The sequence below is a fragment of the Spermophilus citellus genome, assembly GCF_964194105.1.
Source record: "Spermophilus citellus genome assembly, chromosome: 7".
Lineage (NCBI taxonomy): Eukaryota > Metazoa > Chordata > Mammalia > Rodentia > Sciuridae > Spermophilus > Spermophilus citellus.
The window spans coordinates 163,085,465-163,109,091 of NC_138188.1; the positions used below are offsets into that span (position 1 = coordinate 163,085,465).

Genomic DNA, 23,627 nt, shown 5'->3' on the forward strand with positions numbered 1-23,627 from the left:
GAAACACGACTTCCACACAGCACCCACCTCACACCTGGGCCAGCTCCACACACTGCCCCACACACTTGCAGGAAGCCACAAAAGCTCCCCTTCGTTAGAACCCCCTGGCACTCCGCAGAGTGAGCAGAGTCCAAGTCAAAGGCACAAAAACACACATCACCAATCACTTCCCTGTGAAATGAGGTCCTCGCCAGGGCCACATCCACAGACGCCTTCAACAAAGTCCCCTCCTGTGCCAGCGCCATCCAGCTCCCCCAGGGACACATCACTGCTGCGCTGCACAGAGCCACTCACCACCCAGCTACTGCACACGTGAATCAGGGACAGCACCCCAGAGGAGCTGCACGGCAGCACCCAGGAGGAGGCACTGTGAGGGCAGAAAGCCAGGCTGTGCCTGATTTCCCAGGAGGAAGACGCACCTGGCAGACAGCACTGAGGACACAGCAAGAAAATAGCCGCCAGCGCCACGGGTAGTATATTTCCTCCAAAAGGAAGACACAGTGCTCAAGGCACTCCCACCACCCTGTGCAGACTCTCCAGCTCAGCTGTCACTGCATGGCTTCCCCTTACCGGGGAGGAACGGACTCCAGGCAAGAGCCTGCACCTAGCAATGAGGACACTGTAGAGCCTGGCGACCACAGATTGTCCACTGAGCCAGTGGGACCTGGCTGCCACCTCTTCCCTCTAAAGGGAGGTGCTGGGCCAAGAGCTGCTTGTACTGTCAGTGGGGAGCCCCGCCAAGACAGAGTTCAGCAGCCCAAGGCTGCCGGCCCTGAGCGGGCCTTTTTGGTCCCTCCAGGGGGCCCTGGAGGAGGGCTCTTCCGGCGCTGCTGCTTCTCCAGCTGCTGCAGCAGTCTCTCCTCCTTCTTCTTCAGGTAGGAGGTCATGTTGTCAAAGGTGGCCTTGTACAGGCTGCGGAAGCCATCTGCAGCACCAACAGAGCCTGTCACGGGGACAAAAACAGACGCCCGTCAGGACTCAGCAGTTGAATGCAAAGAGTCAGAACTCAGAATTCTTAGAGGGCCACCGTGATGCCTGCCTCCTGGTGTCTGTACCCTGGGGACTTGCTTCTAACAGAATGAGCAAAAAGGAAAGGGATGGACGTGGGAAACCAGGGCACAAAGGCACTTTCCTGCAGGCTGTGTGCTGTCTGGCAAAGGCCAAAGGGCAGGGAACGGTGGGCCGCCAGCTGTGAGAACCCAACTCCACTCACAGCAAGGAAGCGAGCAGGGTGGGCCTGTCGGGGTAGACTCAAGACAGCGGCTCCTTGACTGTAGCCTACAAAGCCTCTCTTGAGTTGTGCCCAGACCCCTGACCCACAGAAAGACAACTGGGACACATGGTGTTAGGGAGGCAAGTGTGGAATGATCTGCTATGCAGCCACAGATGTCCAAGGCCTGCCGTGGTCCAGAAGCCTCAGGGCAGTCATAGGTGTAGCCTGGCAGGCATGGTCTCTCCTGGCCAGGAGACACCCAGGGCACTCAGTGACTGTAACCAGCGGCTGTCCTGCCTCACCCTGCACCTAGGCATGGCTGCTAGAGTCCTGTGGCAACGCCACTGCTCTGGGGATGCTCAGACCGAGGTGGGCCTCCCCAACACCATTCCCACCCCTACCCGGCAAACAGGCCATTTTTGTCTACAGAACACCTTAGAAAGTGAGGGCAGGCTTTGGCCTGAGTCCATGTGAGGTGATCCTCAGCAGGACAGGTCTGAGCCAGCTAAGGCCCCTGAACAACGAGAGGGCAAGGGGGCAGTAGGTGCTGGGCGTTGAGCTGTGCCTGGGGGTCCCCACACAGTTAGCCATAGGGCCCATTGAAGATGCTGCTAAAGTAGATCCAGACCATGCCAGGGTCCACACCTCAACTTCCAGCCAGGATGGGAAAGAGCAAAGGAAAGGTGGGGAGGCAGCGCACAAGCCACCCACAAACCCACAAAGCTTCACAGAGGACACTTCAGGGCACTGCCACACAAATACCTCCAAAGCCATGTTTAAGTCCAAACCCTTTAGACTCTAAGGAACCCCAACTTCAACTGGAAAAGACTGATTTTGGAGGATTTCTTCTGAGCAACATAGGCTGGGTCTGAACAGTCCTGCAGACATGGCCACCTTCAGTCTCTGGTCCACAAAAGAATGAGGGAACACCGACAGGTGAGGCAGCAGGTTCTGCGCCTCAAGAGGCAGACAGAGGTGGCCCACACTGTGGCAGTGTCCTCTACACCTGGGCCCCAGGCCAACCAGCAAATGTGGCTCCCACAGCCTTGACCGCCCTGCTGCATCTGCAGAGGCATGGGCCAGGGGCCTACAGCCTCTTCACCAGCACAGGGCCTCCTGCTGTCAGCACAGCACTGCCCCACGCCTGCCTGGTGTGTGGAAGCCGGCCTGCGTGTGGCGTCCACTGCAGTGAGCCTGTCCTGAACTCTGGTCTAGGGCCTGATGAGCAGCCCCCTGCAGGTTCTTACCTTCCAACATGGCCCAGTGTCCACGGAGATGACTGGCCAGCCTCTGTAACACAGCACTTTCAGGAACAGACTAGAGGTGACAAAGGCCCCAATAAGAAGGTGGGAGACACCGGCGACAGCAAGGAGGAGGCCAGGAAGCAGGTGCCAGGAAGCTCCCTGTGAAGCCAGTGAGGCAGGACCTGGGGCTGGGGTGCGGACGGGCCACCCCGGTAGCACTGGGCCTCCCAGTCAGCTTCTGCAGGCTCATGCTTCCAGCACAGGCCAGGGGCTTTGGCAAAGTGTGGAGTTTGCCAAGGACATGATCCCCCTCCTCCCGGTCCCTGGCATGACGGGGCAAGAAGGCGGCTAGGCCTACTGCTCACGCCACGTCCTCTGCCCCAGGGGCTCCACGTGTTCCAAGTGCCCATCAAGAGCAATAACTGAGCCTGCACACACAAGGCACAGACAATGCTATCCCAGCTTCATGACTGAAGTACGTGTGGGCCAGGACGTGGAGTCCCAGGGAAAACCCCTAACGGCAACCCCTGCCCCAAGAACATGCCCACACCACAGCGGGGACAGCAGGGCTGGCCCTCTGCTCCCTTCACCCTGGGACACAGCCTGGGACTCAGACATGATCAGGCTCAAAGGGCTCAGGGCAATGAGAAAATCATGGCTGCCCCACAGCCCCAGTCTTACAGGACAGAGGGCCCTGGACACAGGCTGCTCAGTCTCACCTGCCACTGGCCACGCACAGGCCTCCAGAGCACCAGGGGGCTTTCATGGCAGTCCTGCAGAACCCACAGGCCCTGGGTCTCCTCAAACGCCACATCCCACACCCGGTGTGGAAAAGTCAACTGCTGTCTGAACGCCAGCTGCTGTCCGCTGGCCTCAAGATGGAAGATGAGGACCACAGGGAGGCTTTCCAGGAGAGAGAGGATGGTTATGACCGCACCGCAGGCCTGTGGGGCCTGACACGGCTGCAGCTCAGCCCTCGCCCGACAGCACCACCCTCAAGACCAACACTGGGAGATGCCCCAACCAAGAGCCCCAACTGAGGTACCCAAGCACCTGTGAGGTGACAGGCTTTTGCTGTCCATGCCCCAGAGTTCTGGGGCAACTTCTTACACAGCAAGCACTAACCCACACAGGACAAAGAACAAAGAATGAGGATGGCCACCCCACCCACAGAGCCGTGCACAGAAGCCTGGGCTCTGGGCAGTACCTCCCTCCTCTCCAAACCTACACCCTCATTCCCAAGATGAGCCAGGACTGCCTCCCCAGACTTGTCACAGGGCGAAATACAGAACGCAGAAAGCACCAGAGGACCTGTCCTAGCTCCAAAAGTGTCTGTGATGTCTCCACCCTAGCATGGCAGGCTCCACCGGGACCAGCTCTGAGTGGCAGGGACTGGAGACCACAGAGGCCACGGTGACCTGTAAGGTCCAAGGTGGAAAGCCCACCAAGAGCGGCAGGACTCACGTGCCACAGGGAGCACAAGGGGCAGGGCTGCACCAGCAGCACTGCCCACCCCTCCATAAGGACACTGGCAGGACCACTGAGCAATCCATCTGCCTCCCCTCCCGATGGGCTTGTGGGACGGAGAAGCCACTGTGGCTTACCTGTCACACAGAAGTGCCACACAGCTCTCCTGGGCCCAGAATGCAATCCTGGATGCGGCAAACCTCTGCAGAGAAAAGCGGCTCTGAGTCAGTGCCGCCCCGCAGGCTGCACACTCCCTCACAGGAAGGCAGAGCCCCCAGCGTCGCGCTCCCCAGCCTCAGCAGGCAAGGCAGGGTGGGCACCCAGGGCACTGTGGAAATCAGTGGGAAAGAAGTGAGCAGCTGGCTCCCCCGTCCTCTCAACTCCAAACAAGGGGACAGCAGGAGCTTCTCCTTGGCCTCAGTAGACCCTGCAGGCCTGTGCAATGCCTTCAAAGCCCAAGAATTGCTGCAAAAGCTAGGGGAGGAGGAGCAGGGGGCCCGACTCCACAACCACCGATCCTCAGGCTCTACTCTCCCAGCACAGGAGACGACAGAAACAAAGACAGAACCCTGAGGCTCGCAAAGCAGAGGACAAGGCTTACTACTCTCCTGGCCAGCAGAGCAGAGGGCAGAGGCCACACCACCCTGTTCTCACGCAGAGCAACTGGCCTAGTGGGGAACATGATCTATATCTCAGGGAGCGCCTGGGTACAGCCCAGGTGCCAAGACACACCATAAAGGACAGAGCACTGTGGTGGGCTGCCTGTCCTGCCACAGACGAAGCCAAGGTGAGGCCCCTTACTAAGCACCACCGTCTTCTCCACTTCCAAGTGGGACTAGAGGCTTTTCTCTCATTTGCTGTCTGAATGCACAAAGTAAGACAATTTGTTTTCCACCTATGTGACTGCATGTGTTCAGAATTAGAAATGCTATACATGATTTCTCCCAAACTGGAAGAAGGCTGGCACCGACAGCAAAGATGTGTCTGACAGATAACTCTTTGCACACAATGCAGGCACCTGGAGAGACGCCCTGCACACACCCAATCACCCAGACAAGTGCTGCAGCTACCTTGGGGCCCTGAGGCTCCACGGGCTCCTGCAGGCTGGCCAGGTCACAGCATTGCAGCTGGCGGCCACTTCTGTACTCCCAGAGCCGCAGGGTGCAGTCCTGCAAAAAAAGACAGTTTAGCACACAGGATCGCAGCAGGCCTCCAGCTCCACAAGAGCCAGTCATGTGTTGGGCGGGGAGGGAGATGGGGATGGGAGGTTACATGACACTGAAGACAGCTGGGTGTGGTCAGGGGGTCAGGGCTGCCCTTGTGAGCTAAAGGTTCTCTGTAAAGATGCAAATGTCCCAGCAGCACTGCCCACCCGTCCTGGGTATGGTGCCTCCTACCACTTGGGAAGCTGAGGCAGGAAGACTGCAAGTTCAAAGCCAACCTCAGCAACTTATCAAGGCCCTACCTCGAGACAAAAATAAAAAGGGCTGGGGATGTGGCTCAGTGTTGAAGTGCCCCTGGGTTCAATCCTTAGTACCAAAAAAGAAAAAGAGGTGAATGTCCAAAAGACACAGCATGATGGGATAGGAATCCAAGGCAGCCAGACGCCATGTGCCGGGAGGTCCTAACCCAGACCTGCTGTGCTGGGGCCAGGTATGCACACATGCAGACGCTCACACACCACAGCCACACACACCTCCCACACTACACCAACCAGACTACACACACACATGCACAGACAGCACACACACCACACATGCCACAGACTGCACCCAGCCCCAAATGAGCGACTGTGGGCAAGGAGCAACCCTGGGCAGTTTAAGATGCAGAAAGCAAGTGCCATCTAGTGGACACCATGGGGGAGCAGGGATGCATGGACCACAGACAGAGACAAATTCCTCTGCTCCCAAGGCTCTCCACCTTCCCCAAGCAGCAGCCAGTGGCGGGCACCTGCTGAGCACTGGCACTCACCCCTGAGGAGGACAGCAGCAGCTCAGGATGGCTGGGCACCACGAGGATCCGGCTCACAAACCTATAGTGGGACGAGAGGCCACCTTTCACCTCAGGAAGGGAACCCTCCCTCAGCCCCCACAGGACGGCTAGTGCTGTAGAGAGCCAGGTGATGGCCCCTGGCATCATGACATGACACCATGTCCTTCGGGGTCCCACAATGCAACGACCTCCACCTCATGTCCCTCTGCAGCGGCTCTGACTGGCAGCACCCCAACCAGCTCCCTGAGCACCTGCCTCTACCCAAAATGCCTGCACCCTTGGGGGGCCAGACAGCAGAACCACACCACAGATCAGACCCTGAGGGTCCCCGACATAAGCAGCCAGGGATCAGAACCCTGGGCGGCCCGGCCAGTCACCATGCTCACCCTGCACCAGCAGACGACTCACTGCGGCAGCCACTCTCCCATCCAAAGAGCCACGGGGGGCCCTGAGCGACCTGGCTGGCCAGGAAGCCCCTCTGCTGGCAAACACAGGCCAACAGCTCCCTGCTCTTCCCCACCTCTAATGCAGTGCCCTCCAGTGATCGCTGGGGCAAGGGCTCCCAGGCGCTTCCTTGTTCCCATCAGACAAAGCCTCTCCAAGTGTCACCCTGGCCTGGGCCCAGGGGCGCCGTCTGCCAGAGAACCCAGTTCCTAGACTCAGGTCCTCCAAGAAGAAAAAGCCCACTGACAAGCATCCCATAAGCACTCATGTCCCAACGCACACGTCCCACCAACAGGCATCCCCCAGGCCCTCGCGTCCCACAGGCACACATGTCCCACCAACACGCATCCAACAGGCACTCAGCAGCAAAGAGCAGGACTAGCTTCCACGGGCTGGAAATCAAGCTCAAGGCCAACTGCTGTTCACTTATTAAGGCACTGAAAACGCACCGAGATCCATCAAGCAGCTCCTGCACACCACACACTGCACTGCAGGCTGGCACCACGAGGATGCTGGAATATGGGGTGACAATTACCCATGGCCACAGAGCTCGGGACGGCTCCCTCCAACAGAAAGAACGCCAGCCATCCAGGCAGTCAGCTAAATGCTTTCCTCTCATGAAACTGTACCCAGCCTCTGGCCTGCACTCACTCTGTGTGCCCCAATTAATCCTGGAACTTCCAAATCCAACCCTATTCCACCCACCCCAACCTCCACAACCCCCCACCTTCCAGACCACCTACCTTCCTCTCACCTGTCCCCACATCTATGGTACCAAGTCCTAGTGAGTGCCCCTTCACACCCTCCCACAATGTCCTGCTTGGGTCCACCCAAGGCAAGACAGGCTGGTCCTCGGCCCCTAACACACCCAGCTCTTAATGGCCAACATGGGCACTGACCAAGGAAGGAGTTCTCCAAACAAGGCCCCTCACCAGCAGCGTGGACACTGGGTGAGGGACAGCACACAAGGCAGTAGTCAATGCCTCTCACACGTCCCTTCGCTCTGGGCATCCGTGGGCCCCCTCACTGGGTGAGTGCTAGGACAGCCACGAGCTGGGCAGGGCCAGCTGAGGAAGAACCCGTTCCTTTGGCAAAGGGGTTTCGGTGGTTCCAGGTGTGGGGCCCTGCTGTTCTGCCACCAGGTCCCCACTTATCTGCCTTAAGCCCGAGGTCCCTGCACTCACTCTGTGTGCCCCAGGCAGAAGGCCTCAATGCTGTGTGGTGCAGCAGCCCAGCTGACGCGGATCTTCTCATCCCGGTCAGCAGTGAGCACGAAGCGGTCATCAGGACTCACAGCCTTGTGTCACCAGGGGTCAGAGAACAAAGAGACACTCGCTGGCCACTCCGCAGTACCACAGGACCCCCGATCTTCTCCCATTAGTCCCCTATGGAAGGCCACCTCTGAGGCCTGCATAAAACTGTGCCCCACACCAGCCACCAAGGCCTGGAGCTAGACAGGGGGTCCTGCCCCTCCTCTGACCTCTGTGAAATCACTGGGGCTCCCCCTGCCCCCCATGGGTCTCCAGTGTCCCCAGCCCTTCTTCTTCAGCCCAGACAAGGGCAATTAATCCTGGAACATCCAAACCCAACCCTATTCCACCCACCCCAACCTCCACAACCCCCTACTTCCAGACCACCTACCTTCCTCTCACCTGTCCCCACATCTAGTAGTCACCGAGTCCTAGTGAGTGCCCCTCACACCCTCCCGCAATGTCCCCGCTTGGGTCCACCCCAGCTCCACCACTCTCCAGATGGCTGGGAAACACCAGGTTGGGGCTGGGTCCTGGGAGAAGGCCTCAGACACATGGCACTGCTCTGCTTCCCACCTCCCTCCCCTCTGTCATCCCAAGCTGGAGTCCCCAGGAAGCTGTCCTTCACGTCTAGAACCACACAACCCCCTCCTAACTCACCGGTCCCCTCCCATCCTGCTGACCACTCCACCTGCCTCGATTCCATTCTAAGCTCCTCCTGCTCTGGGAGAGCCCCGGCTCCTCCCCTTAGGCCCTTCAGCCTCTGCCCTACCAGGGCGTCAGCTGGAGCGGACAAGTCAGCGTGCCCCTACCTACCACGTCCAGCAGCATGGACAGGTGCCCAAGCTCCAGCCTGCCACCTCCATGGGGCTCCAGCACTGAGAAGGAGTAGACGTCTCCAGATTTGTCGGCCACCAAGACCCTCTCCTCAGAGGCTGTGAAGGTCAGAGCTGTGCACCTCCTCACCACTACCCTGAAGAGCAGAGACACACGGGTTAGCAGCCACAGGTCAGCTCAGCTGCAGGACTTCACACCTATGCTGCCGGCCCCCAGCCCAGCTAGCCTGGTTCAGCTTGGAGCTGTCCACTTTACAACTGTGTGGAAGCACACCCATACAGTCACTCTTTGTTTCCTTCTGTAGAGTATATTCAATGCCTTACACAGGATGTTCAACACCCTGCAGCAGAACCAGGCTTCAGTGCGTGATTTTACCAGCTATCGGCTCAGGAAAGCGTCCTTAGCATTTAAAGCAGGTGAGGCTAACCCAGGATGCTCTATAGATTTGGTGTAACACGTGTATTTTCAACCTAAGTTGTTTACTGGGACGTGATCCCACTCTAAGTCCAGGGGCCTCTGTGCCCTGTTGCCTATGGTAACACATGTGCCCGTCCAGCCAGGGAAGATGAGAACCGCATCACAGCCAGTGCCCTAGGCTGAGTGCAGCTCAGTGGCAGAGCACTTGCCTGGCACACACCAGGCCCTGGGTTCCTCCCCAGCACGCACACACAAAGCCCGTGCCTTGGACTAATTTTACTTCAATAATTTTTCCTCAAGAAAATTGCTCCTGGCCAGATGTGGAAGTGCACACCTGTAATCCCAGTGGCTTCGGAGGCTGAGGCAGGAAGATCAAGATTGCAAAATTCAAAGCCAGCCTCAACAACTGAGCAAGGCCTTAAGCAACTTAGCGAGACCCTGACTCAAAGTACAACATAAAAGGACTGGAGATGTGGCTCACTGGTGAAGCATTCCTGGGTTCCATCCCTGGTATCAAAAAAAAGAAAACAAGGAAGGAAGGCAGGCAGGGAGGGAGAAAATAAATGATTCTTGGTGATAAGACCAGGGTGGCAGATACAGGAGTATGTGATGTAAAGTCCTCTCAGCTCAGCTGTATGTTTGAAACCTGTCGTGACGTAATGCTGAGGAAACTACCTGTGGCCCCAGAACCTTTGCCATGCCTGTGCAGGAAATGTGGGTGGGCTTCACCAACATGAGAGGGCCACTACCAGGGACAAAAGCAAAGGCCACCATCTGGGGCCCATGGTCCTTGACTCTCCACACCCACAGGCCCACCTGACCTCCCACTGTTCTCCACAGCCTCCATGAAAAGCTGCTGGTACTGCTGCATCCCACACATATTGCAGGGGTGTCTCACTCCTGCAGGTGCCAGCATCCCTCACCCAACACAGGCCAGCAGCAAAAATGGCCCTGAGTCCCCGCAAGTCCCTGGCTGGAAGGCCACAGTACAGCAGGGAGCTCGGGAGCGGGTGGGGCACCACTCAGTTGGCACTGCATTCAGCACACTCATAAAAACCTTTGATCTGGGTTGCCAAGGCCTGCCACATCTGCCAGCTGGTTCTATACGAGACGCAGCTACGTTCAAGCCTCTGCTTAACCAGGTTCAGCACTCTGAGTAGCAAGATGCCCATCACTCTCCAGGCAAGGCATCTGGGGTTCCACCCCCCACAGCACAGGCGGCTCTCCACAGCAGTCTCCACCTGCACTTCATCACAGCCCGCCCTGCTGAGCCCACGCCCCGGAAGGGCGAACTCCAGCAAAACAGGCTCCCTGCAGCTGGGCCTCCAGAAGGGAGCCTCAGAAGGGGGGGTGTGGCGGGGTAAACACAGAGGAAACAAAGAACAACAGAAAGATAATTAGGCTCTGGGGCAGGATTAATCAAAATTCTCTCTCAGAGCACACCACAATGTCAACAAACAGCTCGCACTGTGCCAACAAGGAGCCAAGCAGGCAGCTCCAATAAAGCCCTACCTGGACACCAGGACACACCTCCCAGGAGTCTCCACCCCAGGACAGCGGCACAGATGCAGCCCCCAGCTCCACAGGATGCTCTGCCTTGTGCCAGCTGGGAGCTCTCTGCCTCTCAGTTAGGTCTGTCCCCACAGTGACTAGGATGCAGCTTAAGACTCCAAGGGAGTTAGGTGGCACAATGGGACAGATGTCGCCACTGTTAAATATCCCAGTTCCCAGGACCCCAGAGAACTGAGGCAGCGGCCCCAATAACCTTCTCATCCTGTCGGGGCCTGGTCTGGGCACTTCCCCTTCCATCCACAGAGTCACTGGATTCTTATTAGAGCCCTACACAACAGAGCAAATGCTTGGCTCTGCAGGGTCCCTCAGAGCTAACCTGGCTCAGCCTGAACTGGCACTGCCCTGAGCCTATTTCCAGAGCTGCCATCCCAGGCCCTGCCAGGGCTCCAAGGGCTTCAGATGCCATACCACACTGGCCCCAGTTCCCCAAACTCACATTCCCAGCCACCAGACTCCCCACCATCCCAACACCTGCAGGCAGAGCAAACCCAGTTCTGACTTCCTGGGGCTCTGCCCTCCGGGTGCCAGTACCAATCTCTAATGGGTACTCTCTGGAATGAGGTGATTTCATGTTCATAAATGCACATCAAAGAATACAAAAGAGGGCTCGGGTTGTGGCTCAGAGGTAGAGCACTCTTGCCTAGCATGCGTGAGGCACTGGGTTCGATACTCAGCACCATGTAAAAATAAAGATGTTGTGTCCATCTATAACTAAAAAATAAAACACAAAAGACAAAAAAAGTAAAAAGCAAATGTGCATGTCAAAATTGAAGGTACCATCTGTCACCCGGTGCCCTCATCTTCAATTCCTTGGCTTCAGTTCCAGGGCAGGAGAGGGTCTCCTGATCTGCCCAGGTCCCAGGTCCTCTGATCTCCTGTCACTCTAAATTGCCACCTGAAGAACCACTGTTGCCCACAATTTCCACCTTGGCTTGGCTTCAACACCCCTAATGTTAAGTCTGAAAGCAGCAGCATGCCAACATGGGAGTGACAGTCTGGTCCCAACTCAATTGAGCCCCCAGCAGCATATGATGTCAGCCAGTCAACTACACATAAACTGCAGGTGTGTGGAACCCCAAAAATTAAACTGCACTTCAAATACATTAAAGACAGGCATTTTTACCAGGCACAGCAGCAGCTATTCAAGAAGCTGAAGCATGAGGATTGCAGGTTCTCTGCCAACCTGAGGGACTTTGCTAGGTGCTGTCTCAAAATAAAATAGAAAGGGTTAGGGATGTACAGGTTACATTCAACTTGCACTCAGTACCACAAAAAAAAAAAAAAAAAAAAAAAAAAAAAGATGGACATTCTTTTTTGAGGAGGGGATCCATCAGAAGGGTCTGTGCTCCCAATAAAATGTCACTAGGCAGACCCCCCCCTCGGTGTGACTGGACTGGCCCCCGCACACCAGTCAGCTGCTCACTCCATGCATGTGGTTCTGCACTCTCATGTCTTAGTGCACAGTAGCTCCCACTGTATGACGAAACCACCTCATCTTGCTCTCCCTTCCCATCCTCATCCTTGCCCCAGAAATCTCTCCTTAGACCCACAAAGAGAGGGTAAAGACCCAGCACTGGAAATTCACAAACACCAAATTTTAAAGGAATTTAAAAAGAAGAAAGCTGAAGAATTTGCCAGTAGGTCTTAGGAGGAAGGTGGCAATGACTACACATCTGTCCACTACCACACACACCCCAAAGGGCCATTCACCCTATAGTTCCATCCAGAGACAGTGACAAAGTGCCTCCTGCTGGGCTCAGGGGAATGCCAGAGAAGAGGCCATGTGAGGGCGACCCCAGGCCCTTAATGGCTCAAGGCTGCCAAGCCACAGCACAGGGTACCCAGGGCTCACCAGCTCCCAGGCAGGTGCTAGCACCTGCCCCGTGTCCACAGCAGAGCTTGGGCTTTGCCACCCACTGTCCCCACTGCATCCATCACACCATCTACCCTCCACACCACCTCATGCCTACATACACAAAGTCACCCACCGGTGTCAGTTTAAAACCAGAAGCAAACCTGTAATTAAAGGGAGAAACGAGGGCTGGGGATGTGGCTCAAGCGGTAGCGCACTCGCCTGGCATGCGTGCGGCCCGGGTTCGATCCTCAGCACCACATACCAACAAAGATGTTGTGTCCGCCGAGAACTAAAAAATAAATATTAAAAATTCTCTCTCTCTCTCTCTCTCCTCTCTCTCTCTCAAAAAAAAAAAGGGGGGGGGGAACGATCAGGTGCCAACTGGTGTGCTCTGCCAAGGTAGTACTGCCCACCTCAGAGTTCATCAGGTCTTTAAGGGATCACCGACATACTATCTTCAAAAAGAAGACCCAAAGCACCTCTCCACAGACAACTGCAGACAGCATGAAGAACGACTGGCCTCATTCTCGTCACTAATGAGATCCACACACTGCCTGCGGGACTGACTGGCACTGCAGGAGTCCTGCCCCTGAGTTATCCCATCTTATCAGCCCCACAGTCACACAGAACCCCCCTAGAGAATCCTCATCCCAACACAGGTGCAGGGACCCAGACTCCCAGAGTGGCCCAGGCGCTGGCTCTTTCATCACAGAGTATAGTCCAACAGCAGGGGAGACACATCCCCAGATGGCTGTGTGGGGAGAAAGGGGCCCCTAGCCACCCCGTGCTGAACACAGCAGCACACCATGTGCAAGCCTCGCACTTGAGAGACACAGGAGGAGCACACCAGTGTTCCTGCACAGGGACGCCACCAATGCTGAGCTCAAGGGGACCGCTTTCTGTTCTCATCCTGCACTTCTCTGTGGTTTCCAATTGTCTGAATAAACCAAAATCAAAGGGAAAACATGGTAAAAGCTATGTGGTAGCCTATAGTCCAGGGGAGCCAGGCAGAATCAAGAACTCACTCTGCACTTCCACAATTAAGCCTACAACTTTACCACAGCTCAGGGCTCGGGAGACCATGTTGCTAGGGTCCCAGACAGTGCTAATCACAGGGCAGCTCAAGAATCATACATCCACACCAATTCTCAAGCCAGGCCTTTGAGTTTAGCAACCAAAGCAAGTGTACTGAAGACACCATCCAGTCCCCACAGCTATCAGCATATCATACCCTGCGTCGTGCCAGCACTGCCGAAAGGCCCAACAAACCTCCACCAGGAAAAAAACTGTTTCCTAACACAAACAGGGCTCCTCACTTCCTTGTGTGTGGTGCTGGATATCAAACCCAGGGCCTTGAATATGCTCAAGTGCAATGCCCTGAACCTGCACCCCGGCCCCAGCGGTGCTCTAGACTCTGGAGTTAGGTATAGCTCGCCCATTCACCAGATCTATGAGACAGCGGGTTGGGGCAATCTGAGCTCTACAACATCCTGCTGCTCAAAGTGTGGCCTGGCAGTGCTGCCATCACCCAGGAGCACCTGAAATCAAACTGGGGGCTGGAGACTGGCTGAGACAGGCTTGGCATGTACCAGGCCCTGCGTTCATGAAAGCCCCAGTGCCAAAATACATACACAAGCAAACCACAGCTGGTCCAGCCCAGACCAGTGCACGTCCAGCCTGCATGATCACAAGGACTAGGTGGCAGCGTCTCCCTTACATAGCCAAAGAACTGCCCTTGGCTTGTTCAGATCATCTCATTTATAATATCTTTTTGAGACCAAAGCCCCTTGGAGACTCCGTAGGGGTCACAAATAAACTTATCAGTATTAGGAAAACAAGATCAACTGTTATGGGCTCAACCTTCCCCCACACCCCTGTGTTGAAGCCCTGACCTACCCAGTACCTCAGAATGTGCCTCTATTTGAGTAGGGCCTTTACAGAGCCATACAGATTCAACTGAGCCCTGTTCCAACCTGACTGCCTCCTTATAGGAGCTCGAAACACAGAAACACACAGGACAGATGACCGCATGAGGACACAGGAAGAAGCTATGTGCAAACCGGGACAGGGGATCCAGGAAGGACCAACCCCGAGACACCTTGATCTCCAACTCCAGCTTCCAGGACGGAGAACAAACGTCCATGGTCTCAGCTGCCTGATGAGAGTCACCTTGCTGAGGAGCACGAGCAGGCTGAACACCAACCTCTGCCTCCCTCCCAGGTCCCCACAGGTGCTCAGAGACCCCAGTCAAGACCAGCCAGCTGCAAAGCCCCACCAGGCCGGCAGGAGCCCCGTGGGAGGGGCTCACGGCCAGTTCGCAGTGTTCACCTGGAGACACTTCACTCTGCCACTCTGTGGGAAGGGAGATGAGGGACCCTGGCACATCACTGGATATCTGGGTATCCTTTTGTTTAATTCTGATATGTTGTTAAATTTCCAAATTATGTCCACCTACACACAAAAATGTGCATCTGCCACACAAAAACACACACTGTGAACACTGACAATGAAGCCATATTCAACAGGCCTGTGGTTTTCATCTGACAAGAAAAGAGGGCAGGGTGAATACTCTTGCTTTTGATGCCAACTGGAATATGGCTTCTTACTCTTACCTTAGAAAATCAGATAAAATAAATATCTAAAAACGTTGAATCCAATAATTTGGTATGAGCCAGTTACAAAGGGAAATCCCTGAACCTTAGTAGCTGAAGCATGGCAACCTACATGTTTACCTCTGATTCTCAAGGGAGTCTCAGAGAGGACAAGGAGGGGCCCAGGCCTGACTCTGTCCATGTGTTTGTGAGTCACAGAAAAAGCAGAATGATACAGCTCTCACTCTCAAGAACAGACACCAGGAGAAGTCAGAGATCTGCCCATGCACCAATGACATCCACCTCCTCTCACAAGGACACAGTGGCAGCAAACAATGGTGGTGGCTTGGGAAGCAGATTCACAGCACTGCAGGGTCACCCCCTCACAAGTGGCAAAGATGCTTTGAAGAAGGGGCACAGCTGCACTTAGGCAGGTTGCTCCCGGAGTGGCTTGGCGAGAGCGCACGGCAGCACACTGCACTCACTCCTGCCTGGGGCACGGGCTGCACTGGCCCCTTCCTCTCTTCCAGCAAACAGAAAGACCGCTCTGGACCCACCCAGCCCCAAGTGCCCAGCAAGACTCACTCGAAGCCCTGACCCGGCTGAAAGCCTTTGCCTCTAGCAGACACAGGGCTGGGGAATACTATGTGGGAGGTAGGATGGCACAGTAGCTGGGGCAGCAACACTGCCACAGGAGGACCCAGCAGAGACAGCCCTGCCAAGCCTCCTGACCTGAAAGCAGCCAACTCCTCACCACCGAGACCATGCCAACCCCACAGGAATCTAGGATCCTATCAGTTAATACCATAAATCCCTGGATCAGTGTCTAACCCACAGCTGTGACGCCATCTTGGGTGCTTATTACTATGGTAACTGTCACTATTGCTACTGACATGCAAGAACAAGGTGTGAATAAGACATCTTAATGATTCGACGTTAACATTTCATACCTGACACTCAGACATTGCCATGGTTTTGTACGGAAAAGAATCAGACGCTTACTGTCATCAGTTAAAGCAAAATAGCTGCCAGACGTGGAGAAGGTGGACGCTAGAATCATGTCGCTCCCCTGATCCATGGGCCGGCCATCCTCCCTGGGAAAAAGGAAGAAACAGTCAGCCTTGCTGGGGTTTGGGCGAGGGTACCCGAGGAGCAGGTGCTAAAGGCACGGTCCCACCATGGTGCTACTGGGAGTGGTAGCCCTTAGAGACAGGATCTTGCTGGGATGGTGGCACAAGCCCACAGTCCCAGTACTCGGGGAGCTGAGACGGGGTGCTTCAGCTCAAGTTCAAAGCTCGTCTGGGCAACACAGCAAGCCCTGTCTCAAAAAGAAGAAAAAAGGGCATGTCCTTTAAGGGGAACGTGGGACCCTGGCCACTTCCTTACTCTCTTTCACTTCCTGGCAACTACAAGAATAGTTTGGCTCTGCCATATGCTCCTGCCATAAAGTGCTATCTCAGCACAGGCCCAAAGCAACAGGGCCAACTGCTTTCAGGCTAGAACCTAAAAAACTGTGAACTAAAATAAACCTTTTCTCCTTATAGACTGTTAATTCCAAGTATTTGTTACAGCAACAGAATCCTAGCTAATAAAGAAAAATAAGATTGCATTCCTGGATGGCTAGCCTTGCCAATTTATAAAACAGGCAGAGGCAGAAAATGCTAATAGTTAAGTGGTTCATGTAGTCAGAACATAAAGACGTATTAAAGGGACATGAGAAGGTTCAAAAAAAAATGCTGTATTGTTACAATAGTTACATCTAACTAACTTGACTGTCTCTTAGCAAACATGCTAGAACCCAAAGGGCTGGACTGGAAAGACCCTCAGAGATCATAGAGCCCACACCCTCGAGCACAGGGACTAATCCAAGACAAGACACAGCGGTGAAATCAAACTGAAAATAATTAAGGACAAGTCGACCCAGAAGACCGAGTGAACTAAAGAAAGCCACCATGCAAAACAACTGCACACTCTGCTTTCCTTATCTTTGAATTAGGTGACATTAATGTCCTGCACATGACCTCTACAGATTTCAAACTATTATTTCATAGGAACCAATACTGACAGAAACTAATTAAATTTCCTTAACACCTAATTTGAAAGTTAATTCCATGTTTCTTTCCTAAGGTGAAACTTAAGCTTATCCACAAAACCAGGTGACAGAAGTGAAGAATTCAGCAAGACAACAATTACTTTTTCATCTAACAGTTCCCCCCCAACTCAATCCATCAGGCCCTGAACACTCTTCCCCATCACCTCACCCTTTATTTTCTTCTGGCTTCTTTTCTGCGGTACTGCAATCATATGTGAAGAGGCTGTCATCATCACTAAAAAATAATAATAATAATAATAATAAACACTTCTAACAAAGAGGCAGGGTTTGAGGTGTTTTTATCCTTGGAACAAAAAAGTTTGTACATTTGCATATTCATTAAATTCTGAGTCTTATCAATGAGAAAAAAAAACTGCACTGGTACTACACAGCACAAGAGAGTTCAGGAGCTCTGTTTGCTTAACCTTCTGTTTGGATATGTCATACACAATCCACAAGATTCTATCCAAAGAAAACCAACCAATTCACTCAAAGTTAAAAACTCAAGCAGAATTAATATACTGTTCTTTCAGGCACTAGAAAATCAACAAAACGTGATTACAAGAAGAAATTGTGGGGCTGGGGTTGTGGCTCAGCAGTAGGTAGAGTGCTCGCGTAGCATGTGGGAGGCCCTGGGTTCAATCCTCAGCACCACATAAAAGTGAATAAATAAAGATACTGTGTCCAACTACAACTAAAAAATAAATATTTTTAAAGGAAGAATTGTGTTCTGATACTGCAGTTATTCAGTGTGATTTTGCACCCAAATGTAAAATAGCCATTACTTGTTCAGAAAAATGTCTCCTACCGGAAAAAAGCTGCAGTGCCGCCAAAGCACCTACCAATATAGAAATCACCCATCTTCCCTACCAGACCCTGAGCTTTCTTGGGTCCCACCCCCACTCCCGGCACACAGAAGGGATCTTGTACATGCTGATAACGTTTAAAGTGACAGCACCCAAACGATTTTCTCATGGAACACTGCATTGCTACAGAAAGAGAAACTGTCTTCAAAGTCGAAAACTCTGCCAATCAATAAGATTCCTCCAAAGGCAAGCACACCGTCGGTTCACAATATCATGTATTTAGGGCTCTGAGCCCCAAACTAACTGGAACACGTCACAGGTTCGTGCGCAAACTTTTTGTGCAATCTAAATGTGGTATCGAACTGCAGAGCGTACACTTTACAGACAGGCTGTCCGTTTCAAGTATAAAAGAATCAAACCCACCCGGGAAAGGACACTGGAGACCCGAACCAGAGCACTAAAGCCCAGGGAGCGCATGCCCACGTGACCCGGGCCGGCCCGCCCTCTGGCCGCGCAGCCGCAGCAGAACCCGGAAACAAACGTGCGCGAGGTCCGACGCCGCCCGGCGCTCGCGGCTCCACGTCGGCTTGCGGTGGGCTCGCGGGCCGCGGCAGGGCTCTTGGAGTCACCCCGCGGACGCACCCACGGAGGCCGGGAAGTAGGGTGTCCAGGGCCGCCGCGCCCGCACTCCCCGCCCACTCCCTCACCTGCTCGCAGTGGAGACGGCCAGGAACCGACTGCCACCCCGCACCACCAGCGCCTGCCCGCACACCGCCAGCGCCGCGCCACTCGCCATGTGCCCACCCGCCGCTCCGCCACCCACGTGTGCCGCCGGGCGCTCCTTTCTACCGGCGCCGGCCAGTTACATCACGCGCAGACGCCGCGAGCTGACGTAATCCCCGAGCGCCCGTCCTTGAGCGTGCGCAGTAGGTGCGGTCTCCTTCCCAGTGGTGTTGAGCCCGTGCCCCGCCCGGCGCAGCTGGCCGGACCTGCTGCGTTCTGGGGTTTTCCTCCAGACCGACGGGGCGATTCTGGACCTTTGATGGGAGCCCGGTACCTACTTGGTGCTGGTTCGAGTTAGTGCCAGCGCCCGGGATGGGGCCGCGGGTGTGGGTGTCGCCATGGATTCGAAGGTACTCCCCCTCCCACAGTCGAAAACAAGCCAAAGACGCCTTAAACTCGACGTCTTAAAACTGGAAGTGATGTTTTAAGTATGAACCAGTGTCCCAAGATGCCTTAAAGTCTCGTCGGATGCCAGCATGAAGCCCGAAGTCGGAAATGGTGTGGTCCCTCCTAGGTTGTCTGTGGCTCCTCTGAGGCAGGTCCTCCACGTCCCAAGACCTACCAGACTAAAAAGATGGTCCTCCACACGTCGCTGCTGACCTCACTATGGTGAAGGATAACCACAGTCATACTCAGATGGAGATATACACCCTCAGTATCAATGTGCACACTCCACAAGCTCAATTCACAATAGCTAAACTATGGAACCAACCTAGGGGCCCTCAACAGATGAACAGATGAAGGAATTGTGGTGTATATACATATTGGAATTTTCCTCATCCATAAAGAAGAATGAAATTATGGCATTTGCCAGTAAATGGGTGGAACTGGAGAATATTATGCTAAACCGAAATAAGCCAGTCCTGAAGAACCAGAGACTGAATATTGTCTCTGATATGCAAATAATAATTCATAATAAGAGGGGTTGGCTAGGGACAAATAGAAGCACTTAGGATTAGACAGAGGGGGGGAGTATGGGGGTAGGAATGAGTAGAATTAATCATACCCTATATGCATATATGATTGCCACAGTCTTGGCTGGGCACAGAATCACGAGCCACCACACAGCTTTGTAGATTCAAACAGCAATTCTTTATTCCCGAACTCACACCGGCCTCCACACACGTTCTGGGGCAATCCCAGTTCTTCTGCCACCCAATTCACCTTCTCCACGAGGCTTTCTTCCCAAAATGCTCTTTGTTTGTATGTGGTGCTGAGGATCGAACCCGGGCCGCACGCATGCCAGGCGAGCGTGCTACCGCTTGAGCCACATTCCCAACCCCACCACCTTCTGACTTTGACTGACAGCAAAATCCAACAGATCATGGTGTGGTGCTCATAGTGTAGAAGTTTTTATGGAAACTGAATACTCCTGTTTTTGCCTAAAGTTCCTACCCCCTTAACCTACTCATTACCTTTGAATAGATCAGGAATTATGAGGGTCTTGATGTTTGGCTAATAGGGCAATTGGAGAGCGATAAGGTAGGGTTCTGGGGACTTGGTTACAAGAGAAAATGATGACATGGTCCAGAAATGGTAATTTTTCTTAAGGCAGGCAGGCATAGGTTTTAACATACAAGGACCCCCATAGGTGCTTATCTGTCAGATAAGGCTCCCTGTGGCTTTCAGTGGTCTCTTATTGTCCTTACTTGCTCACCTACTCATGGTTGAGTAGCTACCTGTGGGATTCTCCCAGACAGGGCACTGGGTGTTCAGCAGGAAGCAGTGTTTATTAGTGCCAGCGGATTTGTATCCAAAAGCTGAGGACTCTTGTTAGTTCCTCTTTTACTTGCCAGCTCTTTGTCTCCCATATAAGGTCATACACAGTCTGGCATTCTATTTTTACGCAACAGTGTTTCTTTTAAAAACCTTTTTCATACATGAACGTAGTATAACTTTTCATTCTTCTGGTTGTACATGATGTAGAGTACTAGGTAGTGCAATCATATGCTGAGGGCCATTACCAAGTAGAAATGACGCATCAAAATTTCCTTGCTAGCGTACCCCATGTTAATGATTTCGCTGTTGACATTGCAAGTAAGGTGACCTTGCTCAAAGACCAAGGCGGATCCGGGTTTAGAGCTGATCCAGGTTTGAGGAAGTATCCCGGTCCTTGGGTTTAGGGCGTTCCCGGTTTAAGACAAGGGTTTTAGGGAAGTTGGAGGTTGAAGATTATTGCTGCGGGGATTAGGGCGTTCCTGCTGCCTGAGCTCCCATTGAAAACGCTCCTTCCAGGGCATACCTCCTCCAGCCTTGTCCCACCTGCCTACAGTTACCACTCAGCCAGTCAATTCAAACTAGGCTGGACCAATTGGGTTACAGCTCTCACAATCCAGTCATTTCACCTCCAAATATTCCTGCATTAACACAGAAGCTTTGAGGGGACACCTCACATGCAAACCACAATATTCTACCCTTGGTCCCCCAAAACGCATATTTATCTCATCATGAAAAAATGCATGTAGTCCCATCTCCAAGAGTTCCCATGGTCATAACAGTTCCAGCATGCCCCAAAGCCCAAGCACAAAGCCTCCTCTGAGACTCACGTGAGCTCCTCTAAAACTCAAAAGCAAGTTACATGTATCTAAACCACATCTTAAGCAATAAACACCCAACAGACCACAGCCCTGAGGGCGCCTCTATTTGGATCTCTCTCCATTCCCCCACAGACAGCCACTAGGCTATTTTCTTGGTTGATTTGTCTTTCTTCTTACTTAGGAAACCATGTGTTCTTGATACTAATTTCATATTGGTTAATAGTTCCCAGTTCATGGTTTGTCTTTTCAGTTTTTATAGTGCCTTGTGCAGACATTTTGATTTTTTTCTTTTATATTTATTTTTTAGTTTTCGGCGGACACAACATCTTTGTATGTGGTTCTGAGGATCGAACCCGGGCCCCACGCATGCCAGGTGAGCACGCTACCACTTGAGCCACATCCCCAGCCCACATTTTGATTTTAACTTCAATAGACATTTTAATTGCTATCATAGTTTGGACTTTTTATGTCCATAATCAATTGCTGTTTTGTTTTAGAACTTTAATTTAGCTAGAAATAATTTTATGTAAAAGGTATAAGGAAGGAGTTATGTTTTCCATTTTCTTTTCTTTCTTTTTTCTTTTTCTTTTCTTTTTTTTTTTTTTTTTTTTTTTTTTTTAGTATTGGGGATTGAGCCAAGTACTTTACCACTGAGCCACATCCCCAGCCCTTTTTATTTTTTATTTTGAGACAGGGTCTTACTAAGTTGCTTAAGGCCTCATTAAATTGCTGAGGATGGCCTCAAACTTGCGATCCTCCTGCCTCAACCTCCTGAGTTGCTGGGATCACAAGTGTGCACCACCATCTGGACTTTCCATTTTCATCATCACTTATATCAACACAACTGACGGAACGGTGCGGCCTTTCCTAAATGATCCATGGTGATCATTTTGGATCCATGACCTCCCATCTCTCTTAGAGCCACGACTGTTGACTAAAGAAATACCAGAAACACGTGGGCAATGAAGAATTAAGAAAAACACAAACACACATAGGGAGAAAAAGCTGGGTCCCAGTGGGAAAGCCATGCCTTGGAGAGGCTTGGCTGACCTGAAGCTACTTCAGAAAGTTTATATTGTATAGGTTTCATGATCAAAGGTAAAGTTCTGAAGGACTCGGGTCTGTATATAGAAAGATGTCTGTGCAGCTCCCAGTTTTGGAGGCTGAAACTCCAAGTGGCATAGTGCCAGCTCTGGCAAGGACCCCTCATTATGTCACATCATGGTGGATGGCATCACCATGGGAACACAAGCTAGAGGGCGAGACCACTTGGTAAGGCAGGAAACCAGAGAGCAGGGAGGAACCAGTCTCACTCCTTTTTAAAAAAACTCTCTCATGACTAACCAGAGTCCCATGAGAACTATATTAATTCCCGCCAAAGGCAGCACCCCCCAGTGACCTAATAACTTCCCACTAGGACTCACCCCTTAAAGGTCCCATCACTCCCACATCACTGTTACCGCTGTTGACCGGTGACGAGTCCTTGCTTCCCCGATGTTGAAGAATAACACCAAAGAAGCACGCCGAGGCAAGGTCAGAGTAGAAAGTAGAAGTTTATTAGAGGACAGAGGAAAAGACTTCTCCCGGAGGAAGAAGGGGACCCAATAGGTGGAATCCAGTTGGCGGGCAAATGTGTTCCCTTTTTTATAGTTTTGGTGATGGAATGTAGGTGGGAGGGGTTGGGACACAGGTGGGCCAAAGAAGTCATCTGGGCAGGAAGGACTTCATTATCACTTCTTTGAGATGGGGTATCTTTAAGTTTGCTGGGGGCTGTTTATTAACACTTCTTTGTGATGGGCTATCTTCAAATCTGTTGGGGGCTGTTTCCTGGGCTCCATTAACATTCCATTGTCCTGTGTTTTTCCTGAGTCATTCCCAGCATGGCCTCCATTTTAGATTTCACTCGGTATTAGACCCGATTTACCTAACTACACTGACTACCTAACTTTAAATCTGGCTTCATCACCATGCCAGGACAAAGCTTCTAACACACAACCCTCGGGACAAACCACATACAAACCATGCACAATTCCGACAGGCAAAGTGTCGGGGGCCGTCATGCTGAGTGACCAGCATTTTCCTTCCTGTGAGCGGTAGAGGCTCTGTTGGTCACTTTCGTAGTGATCTGGCCACATTCATAGTGGCCCTAGACGGCTGCCCCGATCCTCAAAGTAGCAGAATGTGTCTTCATGCATAGGCGTGTCTTCATGCATCCCCATGGATCGAGCTACGCTCACCTGTTCCTTTGTGATATTACCCCCTTGCCCTGTTTGAGATAGAATGTTCCATGGAAACTCCCTTCGTGTGTCCCCTTCTCTTACTCTGCCCTTGGGTGTGGCCTTCCTAGATGTCAGTCCAACCTGCTAACAGCAGACATCATGAAGCTAGACTCAGCCCCCTGAATCCTCACCCCTTGCCTCATTTGAATGGCTTCTCTTCAATAAAAGGGGTCAGCACACACTCCCTCTCTTTTTCTACAGACCCTTAAGGTGAGAGGAGCTTTAGAGAACCCCAAAGAAAAAGGTAT

The 23,627-nt window shown here is 52.8% G+C and overlaps 1 protein-coding gene across 1 annotated transcript; it reads right to left on the bottom strand.

Moving 5' to 3' along the window:
- Positions 1–457: 457 nt before the first annotated feature.
- Positions 458–19,482, bottom strand: WDR4 (WDR4 tRNA N7-guanosine methyltransferase non-catalytic subunit). The gene is made up of 11 exons (XM_081301475.1): positions 18,488–19,482; positions 17,144–17,209; positions 15,833–15,976; positions 8,427–8,583; positions 7,545–7,657; positions 5,896–5,956; positions 4,995–5,093; positions 4,062–4,126; positions 3,177–3,360; positions 2,461–2,530; positions 458–943 (listed from the first exon to the last, which is right to left on the bottom strand). The coding sequence occupies exons 1-11, from the start codon at positions 18,574–18,576 to the stop codon at positions 750–752; spliced, it is 1,242 nt and encodes a 413-aa protein (XP_081157601.1). The 5' UTR covers positions 18,577–19,482; the 3' UTR covers positions 458–749.
- Between the last annotated feature and the right edge of the window lie 4,145 nt (positions 19,483–23,627).

What these genes read in the sequence shown, in the direction of transcription:
- WDR4 (XM_081301475.1), bottom strand. Translation starts at nt 18,576, where the DNA reads ATGGCGAGTGGCGCGGCGCTGGCGGTGTGCGGGCAGGCGCTGGTGGTG. An exon ending in TTCTGCCTGGGGCACACAGA is followed by an intron (nt 5,957 to 7,544) that starts GTGAGTGCAGGG and finishes GTCCCACTATAG; the next exon opens with GTTTGTGAGCCGGATCCTCG. An exon ending in TGGAGCCTCAGGGCCCCAAG is followed by an intron (nt 4,127 to 4,994) that starts GTAGCTGCAGCA and finishes TTTTCTCTGCAG; the next exon opens with AGGTTTGCCGCATCCAGGAT.